At 51.1% G+C, this 22,500-nt stretch overlaps 1 protein-coding gene across 5 annotated transcripts in view; it reads right to left on the reverse strand.

Annotated features, from left to right (window-relative positions):
• dnajc13 (DnaJ heat shock protein family (Hsp40) member C13) overlaps positions 1-22,500 on the reverse strand; it is a 96,790-nt gene that overhangs the window by 37,523 nt on the left and 36,767 nt on the right. For 3 of the 5 annotated variants that reach the window (XM_079601254.1, XM_079601252.1, XM_079601255.1), the window contains 13 exons: positions 22,418-22,500; positions 21,865-21,921; positions 21,660-21,781; positions 15,916-15,991; positions 12,193-12,288; positions 11,978-12,118; positions 10,459-10,476; positions 10,062-10,144; positions 4,172-4,325; positions 1,919-2,022; positions 1,450-1,609; positions 1,154-1,216; positions 490-591 (listed from right to left, as the gene is read on the reverse strand). The exon at positions 22,418-22,500 is cut by the window's right edge and continues 73 nt beyond it. In XM_079601254.1, coding sequence (XP_079457380.1) covers positions 490-591; positions 1,154-1,216; positions 1,450-1,609; positions 1,919-2,022; positions 4,172-4,325; positions 10,062-10,144; positions 10,459-10,476; positions 11,978-12,118; positions 12,193-12,288; positions 15,916-15,991; positions 21,660-21,781; positions 21,865-21,921; positions 22,418-22,500 — 1,259 coding nt within the window. The remainder of the gene's footprint in view (positions 1-489; positions 592-1,153; positions 1,217-1,449; positions 1,610-1,918; positions 2,023-4,171; positions 4,326-10,061; positions 10,145-10,458; positions 10,477-11,977; positions 12,119-12,192; positions 12,289-15,915; positions 15,992-21,659; positions 21,782-21,864; positions 21,922-22,417) is intronic. The other 2 variants (XM_079601256.1, XM_079601253.1) reach the window with 1 other exon arrangement.

Here is a 22,500-nt window from a genome sequence, read left to right on the forward strand (position 1 = left end):
CACTCTCACTCTCACTCACTCTCACTCACTCTCACTCACTCTCTCACTCACTCTCACTCACTCTCACTCTCACTCACTCTCACTCACTCTCTCACTCTCTCACTCTCACTCTCTCACTCTCTCACTCTCACTCTCACTCTCACTCTCACTCACTCTCACTCTCACTCTCACTCACTCTCACTCTCTCACTCACTCTCACTCTCACTCTCACTCACTCTCACTCACTCTCTCACTCTCACTCTCACTCTCACTCTCTCACTCTCACTCTCACTCTCACTCTCACTCTCACTCTCACACTCTCACTCTCACTCTCACTCTCACTCACACTCACTCTCTCTCACACTCACTCTCTCTCACACTCACTCTCTCTCACACTCACTCTCTCTCTCACTCACTCTCTCTCTCACTCACTCTCTCTCACACTCACTCTCTCTCACACTCACTCTCTCTCACACTCACTCTCTCGCACAAACACTCACTCAAACACACCTGCAGGGGTACGGTGGCTCTGTTGGTGTGAAGATGAGCGAGCGTCAGCAGGTCCACTAATATACGCACTCCATTCGAGTCCATGATATCCTTCACATTTTTCTGTCAGAACAGAAATGGTTCAAGCATGAGGAAAGACACGCACAATAAAGACATTCACAGATCACCACATCTCATATTCCCTCTCAAGCTCGTCGCTGATACTGCCGTCTGCTCCACAAGTACACTGGATTATGATAAAACATTACTGGGGTAAAAAAATACGTTTTTATTGGTGAAATGACGCCACAACTGTGGGACAGGACAGCTGTATTTAGTTTCAAAATTAATAAATAGAAACGTCATTTTTTTTCATTACTATTTCACTCATTTAAATTAATATAGTTTGCAATAATGTAATACTTCATATGTTCATTGTGGATTTGTGGATCTATATATAAGCATTATATAAGCAAAATAAATAATGTATGCATGAGAAACAGTTTCCAAGTTTTCTTCATATAACAAAAGGAAAGAAGTTGAAATCAACCCCTGGGAGATTGAAGAAACACCCATAAACATACATATATACATATACATATGTTATGAGTATGAATGCATGTATGTGTGTATGTATATAGCTTTGTGATGATTTAACACCATCAAAGCCTGACATGTTCCTCACCTTGTTGAGAATGAGTTTGTTGAGGAACAGGATGAGTCTGTCTCTCTCCAGCTTGTCTGTACACTGGAGATTCACAGAAGAAGAAAGATGACACACACACTGACACAGTTTACCATCGTTCAGAAGAGAACATTACACACACTGAACCCTGAACCCCTGACCCGGTCCAGCAGAACATTACACACACTGAACCCTGAACCCCTGACCCGGTCCAGCAGAACATTACACACACTGAACCCTGAACCCCTGACCCGGTCCAGCAGAACATTACACACACTGAACCCCTGAGCACTGACCCGGTCCAGCATGCCCACGATGTACTTGGTGTCGGCGAAGGGCCCGATCTCCTCAGAGCACTTGCTGTAGACGATGGCGAGCGCCTGCAGACACAGACACTTCATGCCCACTTTAGGCGTCAGCAGGAACCGGTGGTACAGCTCGTTAAAAAACTCATACCTGGAGACACAGACATCAGGGATTAAACATCAGATTACAATCCTTCAGTCTTTGTGTAGAACAGAGGTCGACTGAGTTAATGTGTTGATGGCCGATGAGATATATATATATATGATATCACACTACTTCATTTAAAGATTGTAAAAACAAATGCATAACGGGCAAAGATTAATCGCATCCAAAATAAAAGTCCTGCTCCCGACACACCGGCCACACTGGAACACTCACAGGCCGATGGTGATAATTAACATGAGCCGATATATCGGGCGACCTCTAAAGAAGAGCTCGAGAGGGAGTTCAGAAACGTACGATCTCTTGATGGCACCGGACTCGTCGTTCTCATCTTCCTCCAGCAGCAAACGCAGGTAATAATCCCCGATCCTGATCTCATCAGAGAGGCACTCGTACTTCACCTGAACACAGATCCACAGGGTTCACACATTAGTGTTCGGCGGCGAGGCTCTAGTGTTCGGCGGCGAGGCTCTAGTGTTCGGCGGCGAGGCTCTAGTGTTCGGCGGCGAGGCTCTAGTGTTCGGCGGCGAGGCTCTAGTGTTCGGCGGCGAGGCTCTAGTGTTCGGCGAGGCTCTAGTGTTCGGCGAGGCTCTAGTGTTCGGCGAGGCTCTAGTGTTCGGCGAGGCTCTAGTGTTCGGCGGCGAGACTCTAGTGTTCGGCGAGGCTCTAGTGTTCGGCGAGGCTCTAGTGTTCGGCGAGGCTCTAGTGTTCGGCGAGGCTCTAGTGTTTGGCGAGGCTCTAGTGTTCGGCGGCGAGGCTCTAGTGTTCGGCGGCGAGGCTCTAGTGTTCGGCGGCGAGGCTCTAGTGTTCGGCGGCGAGGCTCTAGTGTTCGGCGGCGAGGCTCTAGTGTTCGGCGGCGAGGCTCTAGTGTTCGGCGGCGAGGCTCTAGTGTTCGGCGGCGAGGCTCTAGTGTTCGGCGGCGAGGCTCTAGTGTTCGGCGGCGAGGCTCTAGTGTTCGGCGGCGAGGCTCTAGTGTTCGGCGGCGAGGCTCTAGTGTTCGGCGGCGAGGCTCTAGTGTTCGGCGGCGAGGCTCTAGTGTTCGGCGGCGAGGCTCTAGTGTTCGGCGGCGAGGCTCTAGTGTTCGCCGGCGAGGCTCTAGTGTTCGCCGGCGAGGCTCTAGTGTTCGCCGGCGAGGCTCTAGTGTTCGCCGGCGAGGCTCTAGTGTTCGGCGAGGCTCTAGTGTTCGGCGAGGCTCTAGTGTTCGGCGAGGCTCTAGTGTTCGGCGAGACTCTAGCGTTCGGCGAGACTCTAGCGTTCGGCGAGGCTCTAGTGTTCGCCGGCGAGGCTCTAGTGTTCGCCGGCGAGGCTCTAGTGTTCTCCGGCGAGGCTCTAGTGTTCGCCGGCGAGGCTCTAGTGTTCGCCGGCGAGGCTCTAGTGTTCGCCGGCGAGGCTCTAGTGTTCGCCGGCGAGGCTCTAGTGTTCGGCGAGGCTCTAGTGTTCGGCGAGGCTCTAGTGTTCGGCGAGGCTCTAGTGTTCGGCGAGGCTCTAGTGTTCGGCGAGGCTCTAGTGTTCGGCGGCGAGGCTCTAGTGTTCGGCGAGGCTCTAGTGTTCGGCGAGGCTCTAGTGTTCGGCGAGGCTCTAGTGTTCGGCGAGGCTCTAGTGTTCGGCGAGGCTCTAGTGTTCGGCGAGGCTCTAGTGTTCGGCGAGGCTCTAGTGTTCGGCGAGGCTCTAGTGTTCGGCGAGACTAGTGTTCGGCGAGGCTCTAGTGTTCGGCGAGGCTCTAGTGTTCGGCGAGGGTCTAGTGTTCGGCGAGGCTCTAGTGTTCGGCGAGGCTCTAGTGTTCGGCGAGGCTCTAGTGTTCGGCGAGGCTCTAGTGTTCGGCGAGGCTCTAGTGTTCGGCGAGGCTCTAGTGTTCGGCGAGGCTCTAGTGTTCGGCGGCGAGGCTCTAGTGTTTGGCGAGGCTCTAGTGTTTGGCGAGGCTCTAGTGTTCGGCGAGGCTCTAGTGTTCGGCGGCGAGGCTCTAGTGTTCGGCGGCGAGGCTCTAGTGTTCGGCGGCGAGGCTCTAGTGTTCGGCGGCGAGGCTCTAGTGTTCGGCGGCGAGGCTCTAGTGTTCGGCGGCGAGGCTCTAGTGTTCGGCGGCGAGGCTCTAGTGTTCGGCGGCGAGGCTCTAGTGTTCGGCGGCGAGGCTCTAGTGTTCGGCGGCGAGGCTCTAGTGTTTGGCGGCGAGGCTCTAGTGTTTGGCGAGGCTCTAGTGTTTGGCGAGGCTCTAGTGTTCGGCGGCGAGGCTCTAGTGTTCGGCGGCGAGGCTCTAGTGTTCGGCGGCGAGGCTCTAGTGTTCGGCGGCGAGGCTCTAGTGTTCGGCGGCGAGGCTCTAGTGTTCGGCGGCGAGGCTCTAGTGTTCGGCGGCGAGGCTCTAGTGTTCGGCGAGGCTCTAGTGTTCGGCGAGACTCGAGTGTTCGGCGAGGCTCTAGTGTTCGGCGGCGAGGCTCTAGTGTTTGGCGAGGCTCTAGTGTTCGGCGAGGCTCTAGTGTTCGGCGAGGCTCTAGTGTTCGGCGGCGAGGCTCTAGTGTTCGGCGAGACTCGAGTGTTCAGTGACTCGATGGGTCAGACCTCGAACTCCTGGTGGTTCCAGGCGATGACGCTGGCGCTGCCCAGCTCGCGATCCACACTGAAGCAGCGCATCTCTCCCTCCAGAGCGTCCCGCAGCTCCTCACGCGTCTTCAGGTTCCAGATGAGGTTCGAGCGCGCGTGATCCTGCTGAAACCTGCACACACACACACACAGGGAAACACACTGAAACCTGCACACACACACACACACACAGGAAAGCACACAGAGGACTCGAGACTCTCATATCTCAACACACCTTATCTCTCTGACCTTTTGAGTATAAACACTCCCGCCGGATGTTTAAGGTTATCGCATCAGAAACTCTTAGGGTGAATCAAAGTCAAGTTTATCACCCCCTCGGTGCGGATCTTTTGGTCAGGTGTGAATACAGCGATCACACTCTGGTGCACACACCCGTACTGAGAGCGAGTGGTGTCAGTGACGCTGTGAGTACCTGTGAGAGTGTCAGGGCGTGTGGTGTCAGTGACGCTGTGAGTACCAGTGAGAGTGTCAGGGCGTGTGGTGTCAGTGACGCTGTGAGTACCAGTGAGAGTGTCAGGGCGTGTGGTGTCAGTGACGCTGTGAGTACCAGTGAGAGTGTCAGGGCGTGTGGTGTCAGTGACGCTGTGAGTACCTGTGAGAGTGTCAGGGCGTGTGGTGTCAGTGACGCTGTGAGTACCAGTGAGAGTGTCAGGGCGTGTGGTGTCAGTGACGCTGTGAGTACCTGTGAGAGTGTCAGGGCGTGTGGTGTCAGTGACGCTGTGAGTACCAGTGAGAGTGTCAGGGCGTGTGGTGTCAGTGACGCTGTGAGTACCTGTGAGAGTGTCAGGGCGTGTGGTGTCAGTGACGCTGTGAGTACCAGTGAGAGTGTCAGGGCGTGTGGTGTCAGTGACGCTGTGAGTACCTGTGAGAGTGTCAGGGCGTGTGGTGTCAGTGACGCTGTGAGTACCTGTGAGAGTGTCGGCGTGTGGTGTCAGTGACGCTGTGAGTACCTGTGAGAGTGTCAGGGCGTGTGGTGTCAGTGACGCTGTGAGTACCTGTGAGAGTGTCAGGGCGTGTGGTGTCAGTGACGCTGTGAGTACCTGTGAGAGTGTCAGGGCGTGTGGTGTCAGTGACGCTGTGAGTACCTGTGAGAGTGTCAGGGCGTGTGGTGTCAGTGACGCTGTGAGTACCAGTGAGAGTGTCAGGGCGTGTGGTGTCAGTGACGCTGTGAGTACCAGTGAGAGTGTCAGGGCGTGTGGTGTCAGTGACGCTGTGAGTACCTGTGAGAGTGTCAGGGCGTGTGGTGTCAGTGACGCTGTGAGTACCTGTGAGAGTGTCAGGGCGTGTGGTGTCAGTGACGCTGTGAGTACCAGTGAGAGTGTCAGGGCGTGTGGTGTCAGTGACGCTGTGAGTACCTGTGAGAGTGTCAGGGCGTGTGGTGTCAGTGACGCTGTGAGTACCAGTGAGAGTGTCAGGGCGTGTGGTGTCAGTGACGCTGTGAGTACCAGTGAGAGTGTCAGGGCCTGTAGTTTCAGTGACGCTGTGAGTACCAGTGAGAGTGTCAGGGCGTGTGGTGTCAGTGACGCTGTGAGTACCTGTGAGAGTGTCAGGGCCTGTAGTTTCAGTGACGCTGTGAGTACCTGTGAGAGTGTCAGGGCGTGTGGTGTCAGTGACGCTGTGAGTACCAGTGAGAGTGTCAGGGCGTGTGGTGTCAGTGACGCTGTGAGTACCTGTGAGAGTGTCAGGGCGTGTGGTGTCAGTGACGCTGTGAGTACCTGTGAGAGTGTCAGGGCCTGTAGTTTCAGTGACGCTGTGAGTACCTGTGAGAGTGTCAGGGCGTGTGGTGTCAGTGACGCTGTGAGTACCTGTGAGAGTGTCAGGGCCTGTAGTTTCAGTGACGCTGTGAGTACCTGTGAGAGTGTCAGGGCGTGTGGTGTCAGTGACGCTGTGAGTACCTGTGAGAGTGTCAGGGCGTGTGGTGTCAGTGACGCTGTGAGTACCTGTGAGAGTGTCAGGGCCTGTAGTTTCAGTGACGCTGTGAGTACCAGTGAGAGTGTCAGGGCGTGTGGTGTCAGTGACGCTGTGAGTACCTGTGAGAGTGTCAGGGCCTGTAGTTTCAGTGACGCTGTGAGTACCTGTGAGAGTGTCAGGGCCTGTGGTGTCATGTCAGGGCGTGTGGTGTCAGTGACGCTGTGAGTACCAGTGAGAGTGTCAGGGCCTGTAGTTTCAGTGACGCTGTGAGTACCTGTGAGAGTGTCAGGGCGTGTGGTGTCAGTGACGCTGTGAGTGCCTGTGAGAGTGTCAGGGCGTGTGGTGTCAGTGACGCTGTGAGTGCCTGTGAGAGTGTCAGGGCGTGTGGTGTCAGTGACGCTGTGAGTACCAGTGAGAGTGTCAGGGCCTGTAGTTTCAGTGACGCTGTGAGTACCTGTGAGAGTGTCAGGGCGTGTAGTTTCAGTGACGCTGTGAGTACCTGTGAGAGTGTCAGGGCGTGTAGTTTCAGTGACGCTGTGAGTACCTGTGAGAGTGTCAGGGCGTGTGGTGTCAGTGACGCTGTGAGTACCTGTGAGAGTGTCAGGGCCTGTAGTTTCAGTGACGCTGTGAGTACCTGTGAGAGTGTCAGGGCGTGTGGTGTCAGTGACGCTGTGAGTACCAGTGAGAGTGTCAGGGCGTGTGGTGTCAGTGACGCTGTGAGTACCTGTGAGAGTGTCAGGGCGTGTGGTGTCAGTGACGCTGTGAGTACCTGTGAGAGTGTCAGGGCGTGTGGTGTCAGTGACGCTGTGAGTACCTGTGAGAGTGTCAGGGCGTGTGGTGTCAGTGACGCTGTGAGTACCAGTGAGAGTGTCAGGGCCTGTAGTTTCAGTGACGCTGTGAGTACCTGTGAGAGTGTCAGGGCCTGTAGTTTCAGTGACGCTGTGAGTACCTGTGAGAGTGTCAGGGCGTGTGGTGTCAGTGACGCTGTGAGTACCTGTGAGAGTGTCAGGGCCTGTAGTGTCAGTGACGCTGTGAGTACCTGTGAGAGTGTCAGGGCGTGTGGTGTCAGTGACGCTGTGAGTACCTGTGAGAGTGTCAGGGCCTGTAGTGTCAGTGACGCTGTGAGTACCTGTGAGAGTGTCAGGGCGTGTGGTGTCAGTGACGCTGTGAGTACCTGTGAGAGTGTCAGGGCGTGTAGTTTCAGTGACGCTGTGAGTACCTGTGAGAGTGTCAGGGCCTGTAGTTTCAGTGACGCTGTGAGTACCAGTGAGAGTGTCAGGGCGTGTGGTGTCAGTGACGCTGTGAGTACCAGTGAGAGTGTCAGGGCCTGTAGTTTCAGTGACGCTGTGAGTACCAGTGAGAGTGTCAGGGCGTGTGGTGTCAGTGACGCTGTGAGTACCAGTGAGAGTGTCAGGGCCTGTAGTTTCAGTGACGCTGTGAGTACCTGTGAGAGTGTCAGGGCCTGTAGTTTCAGTGACGCTGTGAGTACCTGTGAGAGTGTCAGGGCGTGTGGTGTCAGTGACGCTGTGAGTACCAGTGAGAGTGTCAGGGCCTGTAGTTTCAGTGACGCTGTGAGTACCTGTGAGAGTGTCAGGGCCTGTAGTTTCAGTGACGCTGTGAGTACCTGTGAGAGTGTCAGGGCCTGTAGTTTCAGTGACGCTGTGAGTACCTGTGAGAGTGTCAGGGCGTGTGGTGTCAGTGACGCTGTGAGTACCAGTGAGAGTGTCAGGGCGTGTGGTGTCAGTGACGCTGTGAGTACCTGTGAGAGTGTCAGGGCCTGTAGTTTCAGTGACGCTGTGAGTACCTGTGAGAGTGTCAGGGCCTGTAGTTTCAGTGACGCTGTGAGTACCTGTGAGAGTGTCAGGGCGTGTGGTGTCAGTGACGCTGTGAGTACCTGTGAGAGTGTCGGCGTGTGGTGTCAGTGACGCTGTGAGTACCTGTGAGAGTGTCAGGGCGTGTGGTGTCAGTGACGCTGTGAGTACCAGTGAGAGTGTCAGGGCGTGTGGTGTCAGTGACGCTGTGAGTACCAGTGAGAGTGTCAGGGCGTGTGGTGTCAGTGACGCTGTGAGTACCTGTGAGAGTGTCAGGGCCTGTAGTTTCAGTGACGCTGTGAGTACCTGTGAGAGTGTCAGGGCGTGTGGTGTCAGTGACGCTGTGAGTACCTGTGAGAGTGTCAGGGCCTGTAGTTTCAGTGACGCTGTGAGTACCTGTGAGAGTGTCAGGGCCTGTAGTTTCAGTGACGCTGTGAGTACCAGTGAGAGTGTCAGGGCGTGTGGTGTCAGTGACGCTGTGAGTACCTGTGAGAGTGTCAGGGCCTGTAGTTTCAGTGACGCTGTGAGTACCTGTGAGAGTGTCAGGGCGTGTGGTGTCAGTGACGCTGTGAGTACCTGTGAGAGTGTCGGCGTGTGGTGTCAGTGACGCTGTGAGTACCTGTGAGAGTGTCAGGGCGTGTGGTGTCAGTGACGCTGTGAGTACCAGTGAGAGTGTCAGGGCGTGTGGTGTCAGTGACGCTGTGAGTACCAGTGAGAGTGTCAGGGCGTGTGGTGTCTGACGCTGTGAGTACCTGTGAGAGTGTCAGGGCGTGTGGTGTCAGTGACGCTGTGAGTACCAGTGAGAGTGTCAGGGCGTGTGGTGTCAGTGACGCTGTGAGTACCTGTGAGAGTGTCAGGGCGTGTGGTGTCAGTGACGCTGTGAGTACCAGTGAGAGTGTCAGGGCGTGTGGTGTCAGTGACGCTGTGAGTACCAGTGAGAGTGTCAGGGCGTGTGGTGTCAGTGACGCTGTGAGTACCTGTGAGAGTGTCGGCGTGTGGTGTCAGTGACGCTGTGAGTACCAGTGAGAGTGTCAGGGCGTGTGGTGTCAGTGACGCTGTGAGTACCTGTGAGAGTGTCAGGGCGTGTGGTGTCAGTGACGCTGTGAGTGCCTGTGAGAGTGTCAGGGCGTGTGGTGTCAGTGACGCTGTGAGTACCAGTGAGAGTGTCAGGGCGTGTGGTGTCAGTGACGCTGTGAGTACCTGTGAGAGTGTCAGGGCGTGTGGTGTCAGTGACGCTGTGAGTACCTGTGAGAGTGTCAGGGCGTGTGGTGTCAGTGACGCTGTGAGTACCAGTGAGAGTGTCGGCGTGTGGTGTCAGTGACGCTGTGAGTACCTGTGAGAGTGTCGGCGTGTGGTGTCAGTGACGCTGTGAGTACCAGTGAGAGTGTCAGGGCGTGTGGTGTCAGTGACGCTGTGAGTACCTGTGAGAGTGTCGGCGTGTGGTGTCAGTGACGCTGTGAGTACCAGTGAGAGTGTCAGGGCGTGTGGTGTCAGTGACGCTGTGAGTACCTGTGAGAGTGTCAGGGCGTGTGGTGTCAGTGACGCTGTGAGTACCAGTGAGAGTGTCAGGGCGTGTGGTGTCAGTGACGCTGTGAGTACCTGTGAGAGTGTCAGGGCGTGTGGTGTCAGTGACGCTGTGAGTACCTGTGAGAGTGTCAGGGCGTGTGGTGTCAGTGACGCTGTGAGTACCAGTGAGAGTGTCGGCGTGTGGTGTCAGTGACGCTGTGAGTACCTGTGAGAGTGTCGGCGTGTGGTGTCAGTGACGCTGTGAGTACCAGTGAGAGTGTCAGGGCGTGTGGTGTCAGTGACGCTGTGAGTACCAGTGAGAGTGTCGGCGTGTGGTGTCAGTGACGCTGTGAGTACCAGTGAGAGTGTCGGCGTGTGGTGTCAGTGACGCTGTGAGTACCTGTGAGAGTGTCAGGGCGTGTGGGTCAGTGACGCTGTGAGTACCTGTGAGAGTGTCAGGGCGTGTGGTGTCAGTGACGCTGTGAGTACCAGTGAGAGTGTCGGCGTGTGGTGTCAGTGACGCTGTGAGTACCTGTGAGAGTGTCGGCGTGTGGTGTCAGTGACGCTGTGAGTACCTGTGAGAGTGTCAGGGCGTGTGGTGTCAGTGACGCTGTGAGTACCTGTAGTAAAACAGCTCCCAGTTGGACTCGATCTTGATCCGCTGCCGTCTCTTCCTCAGGATGACCGGCTTCTGGTTTGCAGTCTACAATCAGTGCCACAGAATTAATGCAGAGGCGTAATGCTGGTTTATACGACAACATATAAATAATAGACACAGGGATGTAGGGATAATGCAGAGGACACTAGAGCGGTGAAATTAAGCGCATATGATATGAAGTTATGATTCTGCTATAAACACACACAAAGATGCCGTCTTGATACACGGATGTCAACACACTGATCTAACACAGCGCATGTGTAACAGCAGATACACCCATGTGACATGACAAAGTGAGTGACATGAGAAGGGGAGGGGCTAACACAAGTGGAGGTCTCTGATTGGATAATGCTACTCACCAGGTTATTCCTGTCCTGCTGCATTGATTGACAGCAGAAACCACAATTAGAGCCGGTGGGGGGGCAGAGATAAGAGAGGTTATTGGTCCTGAGGTCAACCAATCACACTGCTGAATACTAGATGTTCACAACGAACATGGTTTCAATTTCAACAAGGCAAATGCATGGAATAGTGTGATTGGAGGCTCAAGAGCGAAGAAATTAAGATGAGGATCAGTTTGTAACTCATGCTCATGATTCCAGAACAAACATCATGGCCCAGAACTATTATTTTTTTTAATAATTTTTTGGTATTATCTAGAATGTAATCAGATGTTTAGATCAGTGCATCTGTAATTTATTGAACAGTTTTCCCTGTGGAATTCTGAACATGACTCGGATACAGAAAGGCACAGTCGACAGATGTAGCAGATCAGAAGCAGAGCAATCCATGTCGAGAAGTGTGCAAAGCTGTGAGCGTTATCTATTAATAACCCATTCCAGAGCCAGAAGATTACAGAGAGAACACACTACAGAGTCTCTAATGCATCTCACAACATCTCAGAATAATGAAAAACCAGCAAGTCAAAGATAGGAAAAGCCCAGCCTTGTGCAGCGGACATGCCTAGCATTTACAACAGCCCAGCCGCACAGAGCAGAGGTCAGCAGGTCAAAGGTCAGAGCAGAGGACAGCAGGTCAAAGGTCAGAGCAGAGGTCAGCAGGTCAAAGGTCAGAGCAGAGGTCAGCAGGTCAAAGGTCAGAGCAGAGGTCAGCAGGTCAAAGGTCAGAGCAGAGGACAGCAGGTCAAAGGTCAGAGCAGAGGGCAAAGGTCAAAGCAGAGGTCAAAGGTCAGAGCAGAGGTCAGCAGGTCAGAGCAGAGATCAAAGGTCAGAGCAGAGGTCAGCAGGTCAAAGGTCAGAGCAGAGGTCAGCAGGTCAAAGGTCAGAGCAGAGGTCAGCAGGTCAGAGCAGAGGTCAGCAGGTCAGAGCAGAGGACAGCAGGTCAGAGCAGAGGACAGCAGGTCAGAGCAGAGGACAGCAGGTCAAAGGTCAGAGCAGAGGACAGCAGGTCAGAGCAGAGGTCAGCAGGTCAGAGCAGAGGACAGCAGGTCAGAGCAGAGGTCAGCAGGTCAGAGCAGAGGACAGCAGGTCAGAGCAGAGGACAGCAGGTCAGAGCAGAGGACAGCAGGTCAAAGGTCAGAGCAGAGGACAGCAGGTCAGAGCAGAGGACAGCAGGTCAGAGGTCAGAGCAGAGGTCAGCAGGTCAGAGCAGAGGACAGCAGGTCAGAGCAGAGGACAGCAGGTCAAAGGTCAGAGCAGAGGACAGCAGGTCAGAGCAGAGGTCAGCAGGTCAGAGCAGAGGACAGCAGGTCAGAGCAGAGGACAGCAGGTCAAAGGTCAGAGCAGAGGACAGCAGGTCAAAGGTCAGAGCAGAGGACAGCAGGTCAGAGCAGAGGTCAGCAGGTCAGAGCAGAGGTCAGCAGGTCAGAGCAGAGGTCAGCAGGTCAGAGCAGAGGACAGCAGGTCAGAGGTCACTCACCTCCTTCTGAGCGATGCCCATCTTGTCTCTCCAGTGCACCAGCACGAGGTCGGCCTTCTCCTTGGCGAACTTCTCGACCTCTTTCGCAGCCTTACCTGCCAGACGCTGCCACTCGGGCACTTTATTCCTCCCGAACTGGTCCTGCAGAGACGGCATTAATGCACTGATCGCACTAGAAGAGGACAGTTGAGAATCACAGCTGTTCAGCACAATACCGTGGCAATCTTGACATTGTCCCGTATGTGCATCCTATCGACGTCCTTCTCCGGCACGGGGTCCGGGCTGTCCAGATACGCCAGCAGACCCGTGGGCTGAGCACAGACAGAGGTCAAGCTTTCTGGGACACTTGCACAAGAAGCTATTAATAACTGTACACACTAGGGCTGTCAAAATGGCTGAAAAGACCAAATATTTCTCAAATATTAGCAACATTTGAATTATATTCGAATTCAATTTGCCAATTGTCAATCTCCCATGTCCACAAGAGGGCTCAAGCGTGCGCAATAAGCAAATATAAACCAAATCAACCGGCGCATCTTTTATTGAAATTAAATGGCACTCACTTTTTAAAGTGCTTTAACTTTTGAAACAATTGTTCTTGAATAAAATATAATTTCCTTAATGTGCATGCAAGGAAAATTAGGTTACAATTTTGCATAAAACAGTGTTGGTGCATCAGTAACCTGTGCCAACACTCTTCAACACCGCGCAATGAACTACAGGAACACACAACCTCCATACCGGCGTGATGACTCCGACTTCCAACCAGAGGGAACTGGATAAATATTCTGAATGTTCTGATCCAATCTGACCTGTAATGCTGCCTGAATCATAACCACACATTCTGAACTGCCACCTTACCGTGGTGGAGGGGTTTGAGTACCCGAATGACCCTAGGAGCGATGTTGTCCGGGGCTAGGAGGGACCGTAAGGGGCCGGTGCTGAGTGGATCGGGCGGCAGTTGGAGGCAAGGCCCCCGACGACCAAATCTCTGGACACGGAAACTGGCTTTAGGGACGTGGAACGTCACCTCGCTGACGGGGAAGGAGCCTGAGCTTGTGCGGGAGGTTGAGAGGTATAGACTAGAGATAGTCTGGATCACCTCCACGCACGGCTTGGGCTCTGGAACCACACTCCTCGAGAGAGAGGACGGACTCTTCACCACTCTGGAGATGCCCATGGTGAGAGGCGGCGGGCTGGTGTGGGTTTGCTTATAGACCCCCAGCTCAGCCGCCATGTGTTGGAGTTTACCCCGGTGAAGGAGAGGGTCGGGGATAGGACTCTCACTGTCGTGTGTGCCTACGGGCCAAAGTGCAAATGCAAAGAGCGGCAGTGCAGAGTACTCTCTTGGGGTCTCTGGGAAGGGTGTGGAAAGTGCTCCGACTGGGGACTCTGTCGTTCTACTGGGGGACTTCAGCGCCCACGTGGGCAGCGACAGCGACACCTGGAGAGGGGTGATTGGGAGGAACGGCCCCCCTGATCTGGACCCGAGCGGTGAGTTGTTATTGGACTTCTGTGCTAGTCACAGCTTGTCCATAACGAACACCATGTTCAAGCGTAAGGGTGTCCATCAGTGTACGTGGCACCAGGACACCCTAGGACGTAGGTCGATGATCGACTTTGTGGTCGTTTCATCTGACCTCCGGCCATATATCTTGGACACTCGGGTGAAGAGAGGGGCGGAGCTGTACACTGATCACCACTGGTGGAGTTGGATCTGTAAAGCCCGGCTCGGTCGGCCCAATGGAGGCATCCAATCAGCGGGGAAGGTTTCTGCGCGTTACTGTCTTTCCTTTTACACAACACGATTAAATAAAATACATTTTCTCATTTGCATCAAGTCGTTATATGTGATTTGCTTACACTTCGCATCACGGGCTGGTCTGGGTTACAGAATCGCACCAAGCCTTTTGCTGCATTTCATTATATAGACAGAAACCTCTTTCACATGGAAACATACAAACAATGGACATTTGCATTCAGAGCTTACACATTTTGACAGTAGGAGGCCATGCCTGAAAGATACGCCCTCCTCTGTGTGCAAGATATTTCTAAACTCAAGAATGGGAAATGGACTGTATTTATATAGCGCTTTCACAGACCCAATGGCCACCAAAGCGCATTACATACTGCCGTGAGTTTGTCATTGTCCAGACAGTTTAATAAGAAGATATTTTATACATACAGTCAACTTCGCGTATACAGGCAGAAGCCATCTTTGAAAAACAGTCTCTATCAATCGATCTAGGAACACAGATCCAAGTGCGCTGAACTGTGTAGAATCTCATATGGTCCAGCGCATTTGGATCGACGTTTCGTTGATCGTCTGATAGAGTCTGTTTTTCAAAGATGGCTTCTGCCTATATTCGCGAAGTTGACTGTATGTATAAAATATCTTCTTATTAAACTGTCTGGACACTGTCAAAGTTGAGCCTTGTTAGTGGTATTAACAAGCGATTTTTATTTGTCATTACTCAATGCCCCAGCTATTTTGAGCCTTGTTAGTGGTATTAACAAGCGATTTTTATTTGTCATTACTCAATGCCCAATATACTAGCGTTATACTAGCGTTATAGGCTAAACTGTTTTTAGAGATAAAACTATTTACATTCGATAATCATGAAAACAAATCTCAGATAACGGTTGACTAGGTAACAATGTGTAATTAGACCAAAGGTTCATTTTGCGCTGGAGTTCTCCTTTAAGTGTTAAGTAAAGTGACAAGTAAAGACATGAAATATCTTTCCAAAATGAATTAACATATTTAATCACAATTTAATGAGGCAATTACAACTTAATTTCAACACTGGGAGGGAGTTCAAACAAATAACTGCTACAAAACCATGGCAACACAAACCAACAAAAACATCCTCACATAGCCAATTACAAAAACGGGAAGAGTGTATATTGTAGAAGAGCCACACTGTTTGGATGTATACTTAATTTAGAGCACATTGGGAGGATACTTATAAGATCACTAACGTTAACGTGGTTCAACCCACAGGAGCAGAATTAAGACCTGCTCCAAACAGTAGCAGCCTGGCAAAAAAAAAAAAAGGACAAATGACGTTGAAGGTGAATTTAAGATTCACTATATGAACTCGCACTTCTCTCCCCCTGCTTTCTCACCGCTGTCTCCTGTGCACGCTCCCCAGCTACCCCGCCGCAGCGTCTGTCATCACCACGGCTACGGCTTCAGCCTGGACCACAGCAGAAACTCCGCTGGGAAATGTAGCTTCTGTGAATGCTACCATGTTACTTAATCGGTAAAATAGTTTCACGTCCTCCAGCCAGAGTTCCGAAAACTTGCCCTTGCCCATATTTACTTGGTAAACTCGCGCGGAGCAGAGGTTTACCGCCAAGGTACCAGCTTCAATCGCCCAACGTACACATCGCATGACGTCATTCCGTTCACTCACGTCCAACCTTTCTTTTCTCTGTCTTTGGGTCCGACTCAAAATAAAAATAAATTCATGGAAGTTTAGTAAGGAAATAGGCCTGCACACGTAAGTTACTCTAATTGAAAACTATATAGACCCAGTTAGATGGGGCTTCGAAAATTTACTACCTCGTCAGATGACGTTTACTACTTTTTACTACTTTACTGGCCTTAATTTGGCATAATTTAATTTACTACCTTTTACAACCCCGCGGAAACCCTGGTCGTTGCACCATTTTTGCCCCAAACTGAGAGGGTTTCGTCAGCAGGAAGAACATTTTTGCATAATTTTCCTCACATAAGCAACGCAGTCGCACCTGCTGTACTGGAGAAGCTAACAGAAACACCAGCCAGTGACATCATCATCATCATCATCATGTCTCGCGCCTCTCGACACACGGTTTTTGCTTTCGAATGTGCAGTTTTTTTATAAATTCAACAGATATTCGAAATTCTAATTGTTATTTGACAGCCCTAGTGGACCACTCGTCCGCCTCACCAGAATCCTCTTCAGGAGGTTCAAGGCAATGGAGTTTTCTGCCGTCCACAAGCCCACCAGATGTCGACTCAGCTGTCTGTGAGAGAAAGGGGATCAGGAGGTCAGTGATGTCCTGCAGTGTAAGAGGTCAGTGATGTCCTGCAGTGTAAGAGGTCAGTGATGTCCTGTAGTGTAAGAGGTCAGTGATGTCCTGTAGTGTAAGAGGTCAGTGATGTCCTGCAGTGTAAGAGGTCAGTGATGTCCTGCAGTGTAAGAGGTCAGTGATGTCCTGCAGTGTAAGAGGTCAGTGATGTCCTGCAGTGTAAGAGGTCAGTGATGTCCTGCAGTGTAAGAGGTCAGTGATGTCCTGCAGTGTAAGAGGTCAGTGATGTCCTGCAGTGTAAGAGGTCAGTGATGTCCTGTAGTGTAAGAGGTCAGTGATGTCCTGTAGTGTAAGAGGTCAGTGATGTCCTGCAGTGTAAGAGGTCAGTGATGTCCTGCAGTGTAAGAGGTCAGTGATGTCCTGCAGTGTAAGAGGTCAGTGATGTCCTGCAGTGTAAGAGGTCAGTGATGTCCTGCAGTGTAAGAGGTCAGTGATGTCCTGTAGTGTAAGAGGTCAGTGATGTCCTGTAGTGTAAGAGGTCAGTGATGTCCTGCAGTGTAAGAGGTCAGTGATGTCCTGTAGTGTAAGAGGTCAGTGATGTCCTGTAGTGTAAGAGGTCAGTGATGTCCTGCAGTGTAAGAGGTCAGTGATGTCCTGCAGTGTAAGAGGTCAGTGATGTCCTGTAGTGTAAGAGGTCAGTGATGTCCTGCAGTGTAAGAGGTCAGTGATGTCCTGCAGTGTAAGAGGTCAGTGATGTCCTGCAGTGTAAGAGGTCAGTGATGTCCTGCAGTGTAAGAGGTCAGTGATGTCCTGCAGTGTAAGAGGTCAGTGATGTCCTGCAGTGTAAGAGGTCAGTGATGTCCTGCAGTGTAAGAGGTCAGTGATGTCCTGCAGTGTAAGAGGTCAGTGATGTCCTGCAGTGTAAGAGGTCAGTGATGTCCTGTAGTGTAAGAGGTCAGTGATGTCCTGTAGTGTAAGAGGTCAGTGATGTCCTGCAGTGTAAGAGGTCAGTGATGTCCTGCAGTGTAAGAGGTCAGTGATGTCCTGCAGTGTAAGAGGTCAGTGATGTCCTGTAGTGTAAGAGGTCAGTGATGTCCTGCAGTGTAAGAGGTCAGTGATGTCCTGCAGTGTAAGAGGTCAGTGATGTCCTGTAGTGTAAGAGGTCAGTAATGTCCTGTAGTGTAAGAGGTCAGTGATGTCCTGTAGTGTAAGAGGTCAGTGATGTCCTGCAGTGTAAGAGGTCAGTGATGTCCTGCAGTGTAAGAGGTCAGTGATGTCCTGTAGTGTAAGAGGTCAGTGATGTCCTGTAGTGTAAGAGGTCAGTGATGTCCTGCAGTGTAAGAGGTCAGTGATGTCCTGTAGTGTAAGAGGTCAGTGATGTCCTGTAGTGTAAGAGGTCAGTGATGTCCTGTAGTGTAAGAGGTCAGTGATGTCCTGTAGTGTAAGAGGTCAGTGATGTCCTGCAGTGTAAGAGGTCAGTGATGTCCTGCAGTGTAAGAGGTCAGTGATGTCCTGCAGTGTAAGAGGTCAGTGATGTCCTGTAGTGTAAGAGGTCAGTGATGTCCTGTAGTGTAAGAGGTCAGTGATGTCCTGCAGTGTAAGAGGTCAGTGATGTCCTGCAGTGTAAGAGGTCAGTGATGTCCTGCAGTGTAAGAGGTCAGTGATGTCCTGTAGTGTAAGAGGTCAGTGATGTCCTGCAGTGTAAGAGGTCAGTGATGTCCTGCAGTGTAAGAGGTCAGTGATGTCCTGTAGTGTAAGAGGTCAGTAATGTCCTGTAGTGTAAGAGGTCAGTGATGTCCTGTAGTGTAAGAGGTCAGTGATGTCCTGCAGTGTAAGAGGTCAGTGATGTCCTGCAGTGTAAGAGGTCAGTGATGTCCTGTAGTGTAAGAGGTCAGTGATGTCCTGTAGTGTAAGAGGTCAGTGATGTCCTGCAGTGTAAGAGGTCAGTGATGTCCTGTAGTGTAAGAGGTCAGTGATGTCCTGTAGTGTAAGAGGTCAGTGATGTCCTGTAGTGTAAGAGGTCAGTGATGTCCTGTAGTGTAAGAGGTCAGTGATGTCCTGCAGTGTAAGAGGTCAGTGATGTCCTGCAGTGTAAGAGGTCAGTGATGTCCTGCAGTGTAAGAGGTCAGTGATGTCCTGCAGTGTAAGAGGTCAGTGATGTCCTGTAGTGTAAGAGGACAGGGATGTCCTGCAGTGTAAGAGGTCAGTGATGTCCTGTAGTGTAAGAGGTCAGTGATGTCCTGTAGTGTAAGAGGTCAGTGATGTCCTGCAGTGTAAGAGGTCAGTGATGTCCTGTAGTGTAAGAGGTCAGTGATGTCCTGCAGTGTAAGAGGTCAGTGATGTCCTGTAGTGTAAGAGGTCAGTGATGTCCTGTAGTGTAAGAGGTCAGTGATGTCCTGCAGTGTAAGAGGTCAGTGATGTCCTGTAGTGTAAGAGGTCAGTGATGTCCTGCAGTGTAAGAGGTCAGTGATGTCCTGCAGTGTAAGAGGTCAGTGATGTCCTGCAGTGTAAGAGGTCAGTGATGTCCTGCAGTGTAAGAGGTCAGTGATGTCCTGCAGTGTAAGAGGTCAGTGATGTCCTGTAGTGTAAGAGGTCAGTGATGTCCTGTAGTGTAAGAGGTCAGTGATGTCCTGTAGTGTAAGAGGTCAGTGATGTCCTGCAGTGTAAGAGGTCAGTGATGTCCTGCAGTGTAAGAGGTCAGTGATGTCCTGCAGTGTAAGAGGTCAGTGATGTCCTGCAGTGTAAGAGGTCAGTGATGTCCTGTAGTGTAAGAGGTCAGTGATGTCCTGCAGTGTAAGAGGTCAGTGATGTCCTGTAGTGTAAGAGGTCAGTGATGTCCTGCAGTGTAAGAGGTCAGTGATGTCCTGTAGTGTAAGAGGTCAGTGATGTCCTGCAGTGTAAGAGGTCAGTGATGTCCTGCAGTGTAAGAGGTCAGTGATGTCCTGCAGTGTAAGAGGTCAGTGATGTCCTGCAGTGTAAGAGGTCAGTGATGTCCTGTAGTGTAAGAGGTCAGTGATGTCCTGCAGTGTAAGAGGTCAGTGATGTCCTGTAGTGTAAGAGGTCAGTGATGTCCTGCAGTGTAAGAGGTCAGTGATGTCCTGTAGTGTAAGAGGTCAGTGATGTCCTGCAGTGTAAGAGGTCAGTGATGTCCTGTAGTGTAAGAGGTCAGTGATGTCCTGCAGTGTAAGAGGTCAGTGATGTCCTGTAGTGTAAGAGGTCAGTGATGTCCTGCAGTGTAAGAGGTCAGTGATGTCCTGTAGTGTAAGAGGTCAGTGATGTCCTGCAGTGTAAGAGGTCAGTGATGTCCTGTAGTGTAAGAGGTCAGTGATGTCCTGTAGTGTAAGAGGTCAGTGATGTCCTGTAGTGTAAGAGGTCAGTGATGTCCTGCAGTGTAAGAGGTCAGTGATGTCCTGCAGTGTAAGAGGTCAGTGATGTCCTGCAGTGTAAGAGGTCAGTGATGTCCTGTAGTGTAAGAGGACAGGGATGTCCTGCAGTGTAAGAGGTCAGTGATGTCCTGTAGTGTAAGAGGTCAGTGATGTCCTGTAGTGTAAGAGGTCAGTGATGTCCTGCAGTGTAAGAGGTCAGTGATGTCCTGTAGTGTAAGAGGTCAGTGATGTCCTGCAGTGTAAGAGGTCAGTGATGTCCTGTAGTGTAAGAGGTCAGTGATGTCCTGCAGTGTAAGAGGTCAGTGATGTCCTGTAGTGTAAGAGGTCAGTGATGTCCTGTAGTGTAAGAGGTCAGTGATGTCCTGTAGTGTAAGAGGTCAGTGATGTCCTGCAGTGTAAGAGGTCAGTGATGTCCTGCAGTGTAAGAGGTCAGTGATGTCCTGTAGTGTAAGAGGTCAGTGATGTCCTGTAGTGTAAGAGGTCAGTGATGTCCTGTAGTGTAAGAGGTCAGTGATGTCCTGCAGTGTAAGAGGTCAGTGATGTCCTGTAGTGTAAGAGGTCAGTGATGTCCTGCAGTGTAAGAGGTCAGTGATGTCCTGTAGTGTAAGAGGTCAGTGATGTCCTGCAGTGTAAGAGGTCAGTGATGTCCTGTAGTGTAAGAGGTCAGTGATGTCCTGTAGTGTAAGAGGTCAGTGATGTCCTGTAGTGTAAGAGGTCAGTGATGTCCTGCAGTGTAAGAGGTCAGTGATGTCCTGCAGTGTAAGAGGTCAGTGATGTCCTGTAGTGTAAGAGGTCAGTGATGTCCTGCAGTGTAAGAGGTCAGTGATGTCCTGTAGTGTAAGAGGTCAGTGATGTCCTGTAGTGTAAGAGGTCAGTGATGTCCTGCAGTGTAAGAGGTCAGTGATGTCCTGCAGTGTAAGAGGTCAGTGATGTCCTGCAGTGTAAGAGGTCAGTGATGTCCTGTAGTGTAAGAGGTCAGTGATGTCCTGTAGTGTAAGAGGTCAGTGATGTCCTGCAGTGTAAGAGGTCAGTGATGTCCTGCAGTGTAAGAGGTCAGTGATGTCCTGTAGTGTAAGAGGTCAGTGATGTCCTGTAGTGTAAGAGGTCAGTGATGTCCTGCAGTGTAAGAGGTCAGTGATGTCCTGTAGTGTAAGAGGTCAGTGATGTCCTGTAGTGTAAGAGGTCAGTGATGTCCTGCAGTGTAAGAGGTCAGTGATGTCCTGCAGTGTAAGAGGTCAGTGATGTCCTGCAGTGTAAGAGGTCAGTGATGTCCTGCAGTGTAAGAGGTCAGTGATGTCCTGTAGTGTAAGAGGTCAGTGATGTCCTGCAGTGTAAGAGGTCAGTGATGTCCTGCAGTGTAAGAGGTCAGTGATGTCCTGTAGTGTAAGAGGTCAGTGATGTCCTGCAGTGTAAGAGGTCAGTGATGTCCTGTAGTGTAAGAGGTCAGTGATGTCCTGTAGTGTAAGAGGTCAGTGATGTCCTGCAGTGTAAGAGGTCAGTGATGTCCTGCAGTGTAAGAGGTCAGTGATGTCCTGTAGTGTAAGAGGTCAGTGATGTCCTGCAGTGTAAGAGGTCAGTGATGTCCTGCAGTGTAAGAGGTCAGTGATGTCCTGTAGTGTAAGAGGTCAGTGATGTCCTGTAGTGTAAGAGGTCAGTGATGTCCTGTAGTGTAAGAGGTCAGTGATGTCCTGTAGTGTAAGAGGTCAGTGATGTCCTGTAGTGTAAGAGGTCAGTGATGTCCTGCAGTGTAAGAGGTCAGTGATGTCCTGTAGTGTAAGAGGTCAGTGATGTCCTGTAGTGTAAGAGGTCAGTGATGTCCTGTAGTGTAAGAGGTCAGTGATGTCCTGTAGTGTAAGAGGTCAGTGATGTCCTGCAGTGTAAGAGGTCAGTGATGTCCTGCAGTGTAAGAGGTCAGTGATGTCCTGCAGTGTAAGAGGTCAGTGATGTCCTGCAGTGTAAGAGGTCAGTGATGTCCTGTAGTGTAAGAGGTCAGTGATGTCCTGCAGTGTAAGAGGTCAGTGATGTCCTGTAGTGTAAGAGGTCAGTGATGTCCTGCAGTGTAAGAGGTCAGTGATGTCCTGCAGTGTAAGAGGTCAGTGATGTCCTGCAGTGTAAGAGGTCAGTGATGTCCTGTAGTGTAAGAGGTCAGTGATGTCCTGCAGTGTAAGAGGTCAGTGATGTCCTGCAGTGTAAGAGGTCAGTGATGTCCTGTAGTGTAAGAGGTCAGTGATGTCCTGCAGTGTAAGAGGTCAGTGATGGACCGTGAGGAGCCGGACCTGTTGGTGAGCATCCGCTGGTCAGCGCTGACAGTGAACATGGAGGTGTGGAGGTGTCTGGGTAAAGCACCCTCGCTCAGGGCCAGATCCTGCATCTTAGTGGCAATCTCCTTATCCCCTTCCTGACACACACACACACACACACACAGTTTAATAGAAGTATAGGGAACACAGACGAACACGCAGCAGGAACTGCAGGTCTCACCTCAATGATGGCCTTCATGATCAGACCGGCTCCCTTCACGATGGCCATAGAGGGATGCTGTGGAGAAACACAGACACACGTCAAGGACAAATTAAATAGACCAAAACAATAAAGACATTTATTTTGTTACAAAAAATTATATTTCAAATAAATGCTGTTCTTTAGAACTTTCTATTCATCAAACAATCCTGAAGAATAAAATGTATCAGTTTCCAAAAATCTGCAGCAGCAGAACTAATCATAACTGTGTCTTGAGCATCAGATCCTCATATTACACTGATTTCTGGAGGATCATGTGACACTGAAGACTGGAGTAATGATGATAAATTCAGCTTTGATCACAGGAATACATTACACTTTACTATATTATATAGTATACTATATTACTATACAGCTGATTTATAGTATAATAATATTTCACTGTTTTTGCTGTATTTCTGATCAGATAAACGCAGCTTTGAGCAGAAGAGACTCTCTCAGAAACATGAACATCTTCTGAACCCTGAACTCTGAGCCGCAGAGACTTGTGTGTATGAAAGCTTTAGCTCCAGACCTGGAAGAGCTTGAAGAGCGTGCGCCCGTGTGACGCCGCCATCTCCAGCAACATGTCGAACTGCTGGCCCTCTGTGGTCTCGC

The sequence above is a fragment of the Phoxinus phoxinus genome (genome assembly GCF_949152265.1).
Source record: "Phoxinus phoxinus genome assembly, chromosome: 24".
In the NCBI taxonomy this organism is placed as follows: Eukaryota; Metazoa; Chordata; class Actinopteri; order Cypriniformes; family Leuciscidae; genus Phoxinus; species Phoxinus phoxinus.